Here is a 9,685-nt window from a genome sequence, read left to right as displayed (position 1 = left end):
GTGGGCGCACGGAGAGAGCAGTGCGCGTCTGAACTGCCAAAAACAGACACGAGGGTCTAGGATAAGATGTTTCTTCAGAACAGGGATGGAAATAAGACTCATATTGCATAGCAGTTTCCCCATTCCAGGTTTTACTAGGAGCTTGATTAGCCACACTGTATGAGCGTCTTATTATGATATTCCCATTCCTGCAGAACCTTTTTTTCTGTTGTGTTTGTCAAGGGTGAATTGAATAAACTTGTGCTTGGATGTCATATAGATGATCTCTTACATGCTTTCTTTTGTTTTATAAATACATGTTTTATTCAAAATGTTTTTTCTGCAGTATAAGATGTTTTTGTTTTTTTTAATAAAGGGTCAAAGTCGATTCATCCTGGTCTTGTTCAAAAAGCCAGATATCTTTATTGATTTTCTTTTTCTTAAATAAACACATTTAAAGTAAAGTCTGTCTTATATATTCCCATACAAGCGAAGACATCATATCAAATTGGAGCAAAATAATTACACAGTGCACACAGTGAAACCAGGCACCCTTCACACAAGTGACTCTAATCCAGGTATAAACTACACCCTACACTACCCATGTGTGAGTGATCCCATTTTCACACCACACGTTAAATGCTCAACTCCTGCGATAACAGTACAGACTCTACAGCATTCCAAAAGTGAAATTAACCCTTGCATACATGGCAGCCTCACATGGGAACGGATTTAAAAAAAAAAAAAAAAACTTTATCTTCTAGTCTTTAATATGGTGGCATATGGAATGTATCTCCATATAAAGCAATGGAAAAAAAAAAAAAAACTCTGAAAATATTTTTAATGAAAAATGTATTTATTATGTGTCGAGAAGCACTTTTTTTTTACAGCTGTTTTCAAAATGTCATGCATGAAACGGTGACTACCTCATTTTCAGTATGTATTCTACCACATACACGTGAAATATATACCACGGCAAGTGAACTAACATCTACAATGTATGTCACGGTGAGAAAGAGAAAGAAATGCACTTTCAAATGTAGGGAGAAAATACAAGTGAAGAACTACAATAGATACTTATATATAACGGTAGAGGGCGCGCATCATCTCCATGCAGATGGCATGCGCCAAATAACCCTAAAAGAAGAGGAGGAGGAGGAGGAGGTTATGCGGACTTTGTTGTTTGTTAAACACTATGAGGCACCAGAAGGCCCTGATATCAGCGTTTGCGGTGCTTCTGTTGAATCTCAAGCGGAGCAATGTTGTTACCAATGGATTCGAGACCGACCCAGGAGTCGGAGCGGATCTTGGTAAGAGAGGGTTGCTGGCTCGGCCAGCATTTTCTAAACAAAACAAAACAAAAAAAAAGTTGTGTGCAACCGTAGTTTTGTTCCATTTGATTTTACCGTCGATGTTAGTTTGTGTTGCTGGCACTATGCAATTAAAACGGTTTGTAGCAGCGTGTTGGTTATACACAGTATACTGTAGCAGCTTTACGCAACAGAACTTTGCAGTGCAAGTTAGCAGAACCACCTTGCATAGGCAGTGATTACGTGTGTGCCTAAAGGTAGTATTTTGTTTTCAGTGAAGTTTAGTGGGAGCCGTAGCTACCATGCAGTGCACAGTAAAGCACACAGACCATTGTAAAATGCGTGGGTGTTTTAAATAAAACCTGCTTGTGTGTCTTTTTAGAAAGCGTCCTGAATATCCCCGTTTCAAAGCCGATTTTGGTCCACCTGCTTTCAAACACTACAAAGAAGATCGTGGTAAACATCAGTGATTCCGCCACTGTGGGTGTCACTGCGCAGGCGCAAACCCAGTTCCAGAACGTCACCATCTCCCTGTTGAAGGTGAAAACGCCTTGCTGTTGAGGTCTCTTTCTGAATCGTTTAATATCGGCAATACTACCCAGCATATGGCCTACCCTCCGTACAGTGTATATAGACACAGTATATCCTATTTGGATGGAATTACTTGCATGCAGAATAGAGTTTTCCATCTCCCATTTAAGCTTTCTGTTAATGTTAGAACCGATTATCTAATAATGTTCCAGTAACCATACAGCTAATAGATGTTTTAAATATAAGGTACTATGTGTTATATCAAATGTTCTGTATACTTGTATTATGTGAATACAGAAAATACTCCTATTTCATAGCATTTGCACCCATTCCAGCTTTTACTACAAGCTTGCCCAGCCACAGTGTACAGGTAACAAGCTCAGGTGTGGCTTATTAAAACCATAACAAAACCAGGAATGGATGAAACTGCTATGCAATAGGAGTCTTATTGGAATTGCAAAGATAACGCATTTTTTTTTATTAGAATAGAAGCCAATTGAACTCTGTGGCAAACTTGGACATTTCGTACCAGTTGCTGTAGTTTAATTTAGTATACAGTGGTTGTCCGTGTCAAACATTCTTTTGTAAATGTATCGGTACTGTATGCTTTCTCAGCTGGTACAACACTGACCTCTAGTGTTGTGTTGTTTATATTGCAGGTATTGCAGCTCAGTTCATCATACACAGGTTCCAGTGCTGGGCTAGTGGTGCCGCTCAGGCGAGGCGCAGTGCAGGCTCACTTCTATATCACATCTGCAGAAAACGTCACTGCGTGCGTGACAGCTGTCCCTTACAGCGCACATGGTATATGGAAGTTAAATGTACCAGATCGATTACTGGTGTTGCAACTCTGATTTGTCAACTTCCGAATCACTATCACATGCTCAGTTTTGCTTTGTGCTGTTGAAGAATTGGTAACAGCCAAATGAACTGCAGCAAAACCAGAAATTACACTTCCAGCTTCCATGTAACCAAATATTGTGTATGCTATACAGTTATCTCTGTGTTCAGAATTGCAGCCCCTGCTAAAGTCTTTCATAGTCTTTCAAGGTGTTTTATTGTTGTGTCAGACCTGAATACGGTTGCTGTGTGTTTCAGATCCCGTTCCAGGGGCTTGCAACCTGGAATTTCATTTGGAAAACGACCCCAACCTTCACCTCAGGGATACTTTCTTTGAAACTGTGACCCAGTTTGCTCCAGCTAACCTTGGAGCGGGGAGGTGCGCACGCCAAAGGCAGAGCCCTTTAATTACCTTTCACGTCTTACACCACTTTCTCATGTTTGTTTGTATGGGGTGTCGTCTTAACCCTTTCAGTGCTGAATTAGTTGGGTTGAGCTGTAGAAGAAAGTCCTTTATTGAGTTGACACAAGAACAGGACAAAACTGTTTTTATTTTACATATATTTCTACACTATCTCAGACTGGTACCTTGGAGTCCCGTGTGCTGACATTCGGCGCCAAGATAAAGCGGGACTGAAAGGGTTAAAGTCGTGCCTTTCCTTTTGAATCTGGGTATGCAAATATTTCAAACGGAAAGCTATAGGTGAACTGCTGCAGTTTGGTCCCTTTGCTGTAGGTCACATGGTCTGTCAACTGCTATACCATTGGAGCTGCACAGCAACACAAAGGGACTGTGTACCAGAAAGCAGCAGCATCTTATTCTTCCACTGCACTGGCTTTGTTTTCACTGCTGTCTGTTATTGGTCGTTGTCATAGAGATGCAGATCCACCCGCCTGTGATGTCGAAATGGGGAGTAAGTCCAGATGGAGGCTGACCTATGACTTCTACCAGTATTTCCTGCCTGAGAATGACCTCTCTGAGCGGAGCCTGTTCGAGGGTGTGATGAGAATGACCTCTGTGCAGGACGTGGAGAAGCACGGGACCAAGGTACAGACCTGATGTCACGGCACCAGCCAGTCTGGTTTGTCATTTGGTGTAGTCTGTTCAGCTTGTGCAGGACTGCAGGTCAGTCTATCCATTGTGACTCAGTAAGACTCCTGTTGCACAGCAGCATGAAATTGCAGGGTGTGCTTGGCGCTTGGTCAGTGCAGGTCATAAGCTTGGGTGTGATTTGATTTAGCTCAGTGTGTGACCTGGAATGTTTCAAGTTGCTACAGAATGAGAATCTGCTTTCCATCCCTAAATATACATAGCTTTGAGGGGAGTTATTTAAAACTAGATCAAAAGTAGTTGATCTGATCTGGTATTAACAGAAGTTGGTTGCGGTAAATTCTGATACACTTTTTATATTTTCACTGAGAGTTTAGGTCTTGCACTCAGAATGTCAATGACAAAGCATTCCAAACGTTTAAAAAACAAAACAGGCTCTCTGTATCAACAGATTAAACCCGTTTAATGTCAGCGTTTTCATCACAACATTGTTTAAGAATGAGAGGAGGCTGTTTAGCCTGTTGGTGCTCATTTCCAGTAGCTGAGCGATCCCAGGACTTTACCCTTTGGGTTCGTGATGTCGTATCTCTCCCCAACTTTTGAATTGGACGTACCCTACATGCGCAGGTGGAACATGACATGAGTATTATTTTTAAAAGGTTAATATCTGCTGAAAGCTTGTGAGAGGCAGCACATAGAGTATAAGGTGACGGTGGGTGTGATTTCAGGTAGCCGTGCTAAGCTCAGGGGAGAAGACTCTGCTTTTTGGAAACTCTTACACTGATATTGGTGGGATCTACAGTCTAATCGTCCGGGACCCCCTGCTCAATACTTCAGCAGCCTACATCCCTGTCTCTACTTACAGCTGCAGCCAGTCTTCAGCATCCCCTCATTACTGCTACAGATATGGTAAGGGTTGGCATTACATTAGTGCACTGCTTCAGTCAGGATTCCCATACTGTTGTGACAGCCAGTGGCTATTTAAACATAGGGGAATCTATGCAGAAGCTCAAAGGCTTATTATCTGGGAGGAACTGAAACGATTTGAACAGTGATACTGTAAATTAGACAAGGGCTTGTTTGCATGAAGGAGCGGTTCAGTGATTCCTCAAGACCAGCTGCCCTGTCACAAATAACTCAGCATGTTTATGTTGTAGTTTTAAAAGTAAATGAATCCTATACAGCTATTTAACCAAAGTCGAATGTTTAAATGTGAAATTTGCATGTGACAGTAATTTGAGTAATCGGGATGTATTTTAATACAGAGATGGAAATGCGACTCCCTATTGCATAGCAGCTTGATCCATTCAGTTCAGTAAGACCCACATGAGTGTGCTACTATACATTAGCTAATCAAGCTCATGGTAAAACCTGGAATGGGTGAAACTGCTCTGCAATAGGAGTCTTAATTCTATCCCTGTGATGTGTGTAAGTACCCTGCATTGGAAACAAGGTTGGTTTACCTCATCGTTCTGCACTTGTTTTTCGTTCAGGACAAGTTTCTACACAGATTTTCTTCTCGCTGCTTGGGATCTACGGCTTGTTTATCTGCTTTGCTGGGCACAGGTTTCTGGAAGCAGGTATGCTTGATCCTTGATGGCAAGGTTGTACAGTAAATTGCATGTTTTGTTTTTGTATTAGTTCAGTATTCATTTGTAGAGCGGTGCCTCATTGCAGTGTCTGTTTCCAGAGTTCCTCTTCATTGGTTTCCTGCTGTTTGGGTTTCTGTCCTTTGTGTTGCTGAAGCGGTTCTCTCAGATCAGCGCCCACAGTAAGTTGTCATGCCTCCTTCGCTCATGAATTAGGTTATTTAATATTGGTTTAATATGAAGTGGGCTCACAGGACAAAGGGTCATAACCAGTGCACAAGTGTTTTCTCCCTTCCCAAAACCCTGCATTAAAAATGCTAGACCATCAACTCGTACTGTTAGGCTATGCTGCCATCTATTGGCAGTACTCAGTCCCCCCCCCCCCCCCCCCCCCCCCCCCCCCCCCCCCCCCCCCCCCCCCCCCCCCCCCCCCCCCCCCCCCCCCCCCCCCCCCCCCCCCCCCCCCCCCCCCCCCCCCCCCCCCCCCCCAAAGACTAAAAGTATTTAAAGAGACAGCATACATGCTTTTTTCAAAAGGGGTGTGTTGCAGAGGAACATTTTCTGACTCACCTTTCTAGATATTGCGGGACAGTTCCTTTAACTTTAGGGTTGTTTCAAATTTCAATTAAGTTTATTTTATTTATATAGCCACTGTTGTGCGACAGTATCTCAGTCGGGTGTCTCGTTACTTATTGTAAATGTGCTACTGAGACTTGCTATTAAAAATCCTGGAATAATTATTAAATTGCATGCAGGTTAAGCGAATAAGGTCTGTACTTGACAAGGAGCTGGCATTGACACACATACAAGATATCTGCAAAATCGAAACATTCCTCCTGATTTCCCATTCAGAAGTTATTATAGATACAGTTCAATACACACTTCTATAGTGCCTTGCATCACAAAGTGCTTAAACCATTAAACAAAAACCAGTATAATACAACATTTTCTAAAATTGAAATGAATAGAAAAAATATATACAGTTTAATTGTAAAATTTGTAAAAACTAAAAGCTTTGTGCCCCCCACTTCTCCTCTGTGCAGTGTGCTTGGTCCTCACGGCTGTGATGGGGCTCCTGGGAGGAGTCATGCTCGCTCTGTGCCGATGCAGATTTGGAGCGCCGATACTCCTCGTGTTACTCGCTGGCCTTGCGTTTGGCTTCCTGCTGTCTGCAATTATTTTCTTCACTCCTCTTGGTAAGTAATATCCAGAGGTGTTTAAGAAAATGTGAAACCGTGCGGCAGGTCTTATCGTTCGATAAAGACGGCAGTGCCTGGCAAACCCTGTGAAAGCATTGCATGTGGCAGCGTGTCGTCGCTTTCCTTACCATTCTTAGTACTTGATTTGGTAGAAATACTTCTATGTAGTACACAGTTGTAACAGGGTGGGGGCTGGGCACGACCCTGCATACAGTGAGCAAGTGCTTTAACCGCTGTGCAAAAATGCATCTGCATCCCTGGTTTTAGAGCATCTAACCTCATGTCATCTCACCGATGGGACAGAATCCTGAACAGCAGCGTATCGCACAGCACTGCCTCTTGCACACTGCTGCACTGATAAGTCACTATACCATCAGTTGGTTAATTCACAGGAAGGCCATGTTGACAGTAAATTGCACTAGTAATATATTTTACCGTATAAGGGTGCTTCACATAGTTACTGTTTTAGGATGTGTAGGTAAGATAGCAAAATAAAGAAGGCGCACTTTTTTAAAATTGTTTACTCATAACCACTGTGTTTGCACAGTGCATGTTTCCATTGCTGATGGCTTATTGTTGGCACTTTATGGAGAAGGGTTTGTGTTGAGGTTGTGTGCAGCACATCTGGACGGCCCCTTCAGTCACCTCTGTGTGTGTTTCTGAATTGCAGTGAACATGAAGGTTTTTCGCTCTGAGCCCCTGTACTGGGTGTGCTTTGTCAGTATGGCTCTGGTGCTGCCTGTGATTCTGCTGTCCTTCACCAAAGCTGTAAGTACCAACCCAATACCGATCACACTAAGGTAACATTAGGCAGTCCAAGATGAGTGCCAATCAGGGTGTGCAAATGTGCATTGGAGAGGGGAAGCGTGCTTATTCACAGGGACTCTGTTCTTGTCCCGTAGCTCAACATCCTGTCCTGCGCTGTGCTCGGCTCGTACGCAGGGATCTGTCTTGTGGGAGCGTTCCTGCCCACCAGCCTTGTCTACATCCTCCTGGACGTTGTGAGAAGAGCAGTGGAACCCTCCTACTCCCATGCCATCATCCCTGTGCCTTTCCAGACCACGGGTAAGCATTACCTGCCAAGCATTGGAAATGGAGTAGTACAATCCTGGTGCTACCCGGGACTTCCAAATATCTTCAAGACATCTTGGTTGCTCCTCTCATTCTAGTTTATAATTTGAATGTGTTGCATACATGGTGCCCCACACATAGGTAGATAGTAAGTGGGTATGTTATATTCCTTTTGTAAACTCCTCATTTCCCAAGTAATCGCCAAGCCTTGCCCCACGATTGACTGCCCGCTGGTCTGCTTCATGACAATGACACGTATTACTCATGGAGAAATGCACACACACTTCACTGGTAAGACTGTAAAAAATACCCAGTCACGCTGACACACGTTTGTGCTTGTGCCCTCTTCAGCGGTCTCCTCCTTCTGCGCCAGCTTCCATACAGAGTAATGGTGGATATGCATGAGTTACAGCCCTTTTTATTGGAAAAGGACTGTCCCAGATGGATGGATATCTAGATATAAGTTGAGGAGTTTATTCTGTGCTTGTCTCTTTCAGACTACGTGCTGGTGGCTTCCTGGGCTGTCCTGGCGGCAGGGGGGGTGGCGTCTCAGTGTTTCTTGACGAGGAACAAACCACCCTTCCCTCGGTGCCCCTACGAGAGCTGGAGAGAGAAGAGAGACGCCTGCAGTGAGAGGTCCCCTCTACTTGGACCCGGGGAACATACGGACATCCTCTCCTGATTGCTGGGTCCCTGTGACTCCTGTTGCATAGCAGTGTTGCTCATTCCAGGTTTTACTATGAGTGTATAGGCAACAAGCTCAGGTGTGTCATCTTAAACCAGGAGTGGATCACACTGCTCTGCAAGGGTGTCACATTTTAATCCCTGTACTCCCACTACACTGTATGTGGGTCATACACATTCCTCCACCTTTCTTAGCTGCTTAGTTGATGCTCACTATTCTTATTAGAATAAAAAGAGCAGATTTGTGTTTGAACTCCTGAGTCCTCTGGTCGTTGATCAGTTTTTCGACAGTGACATTGCCGTAAGTTTTTTTTTTTTTTTTTTTTATGAATGTGTTTTCTGCTGTATTGTTTCTTCTGAGCTTTTTGTAAATAAATAATTTTGTAGAACTGTATTTAGTGCCTGACTTAAGTACCTTCACCTCTGACAAGTGACCACCAGATGGCGCAGTGGTTTTTTTTTTTTTTTTTTTTTTTTTATGCCACTGCAGTGGGCGGAATGTGAAAAGGTCAGCAGCTTTTTTCCAACAAAAAGCGTCAAGATGCAGACGTGTCAAGACATTTATGTTTCATTTGTGTGGAAGATAAATGTACACGCAGTACTGCAAAGTGCAAACAATCTCCGGGTTAGCTGGTCTGCTTGATAGAGTTCCTTTAAAAAGATATCAAAGTGAAACATGCATTCACAAATCCTTAGGGGATTTGCTGTGTGCCTGGACAAGGCTGTGGAAACGGTTCTCTTTATTGGTTTGAATGGGCAGCACTCTAATGTCTGCATTGCTAGAGATGTGTATACTATCTGCATACCCTGTTACCGTCTCTTTCATTTGTCTTACTTTTACCCCTATAAGGACTTGGACGAGCATGTGCATATGCTATGTTGCAGAGTTTAGGGCTGTCTGTAACCTGTTTGTGATGCAATGGAGGTGCTTAATCTATGCATTTTATAATGATTAAAAACATTTAATGGTGAGTGTATATAAAATATTGGGGAAAAAACCCATCTTGAACTGTAATCTATAGCAAGTATTTTACGCCTTTAAAGGCAAACTCGCTTTCATATAAAGCAAAAAGGGCACATAAACAATTAACACTATAAATGGCTTTCTAGAGCGCCTTGGTGAACAGAGCAGCGGGTTGCAATATATTAGCTAAATTAAGGCACTTACACATCTGTTCTGAAATGGGTAAAAATCACTATAATTTAAAATAACAACAAGTATTTAGTATCCCCTAATTAATGATTACAAGTACAAATTCGTGTTCTAATGTTAGTAAACCCATTTAACATAACAATATATAGTGTATAAAAAGGGATCAAGACGAGAGGCAGGGAGCAAAAGAACCACGTGGTTCTGTATAGAGCGCCCAGAAACCCCAATTTAAGCCAGTCCAATATAATTATCAATTCAGAATTGATATTTAAAACAAA

General features: G+C 42.8%; 1 protein-coding gene across 1 annotated transcript; it reads left to right on the top strand.

The window, feature by feature from the left end:
- Positions 1-1,110: 1,110 nt before the first annotated feature.
- Positions 1,111-8,648, top strand: LOC121330427 (transmembrane 7 superfamily member 3-like). The gene is made up of 12 exons (XM_041276952.1): positions 1,111-1,289; positions 1,672-1,829; positions 2,480-2,624; positions 2,919-3,039; positions 3,537-3,708; positions 4,440-4,620; positions 5,205-5,291; positions 5,402-5,482; positions 6,344-6,496; positions 7,170-7,267; positions 7,402-7,564; positions 8,068-8,648. The coding sequence occupies exons 1-12, from the start codon at positions 1,175-1,177 to the stop codon at positions 8,250-8,252; spliced, it is 1,659 nt and encodes a 552-aa protein (XP_041132886.1). The 5' UTR covers positions 1,111-1,174; the 3' UTR covers positions 8,253-8,648.
- Positions 8,649-9,685: the final 1,037 nt, after the last annotated feature.

The sequence above is a fragment of the Polyodon spathula genome, chromosome 17, assembly GCF_017654505.1.
Source record: "Polyodon spathula isolate WHYD16114869_AA chromosome 17, ASM1765450v1, whole genome shotgun sequence".
In the NCBI taxonomy this organism is placed as follows: Eukaryota; Metazoa; Chordata; class Actinopteri; order Acipenseriformes; family Polyodontidae; genus Polyodon; species Polyodon spathula.
This window is presented reverse-complemented; position numbering and strand designations above follow the sequence as displayed.

Bases quoted from the DNA above. Each gene is read 5' to 3' on its own strand.
- LOC121330427 (XM_041276952.1), top strand. From the start codon at position 1,175: ATGAGGCACCAGAAGGCCCTGATATCAGCGTTTGCGGTGCTTCTGTTG. The intron at 1,830-2,479 runs GTGAAAACGCCT...TTTATATTGCAG, and splicing joins TCACCATCTCCCTGTTGAAG to GTATTGCAGCTCAGTTCATC. The intron at 6,497-7,169 runs GTAAGTAATATC...TCTGAATTGCAG, and splicing joins TATTTTCTTCACTCCTCTTG to TGAACATGAAGGTTTTTCGC.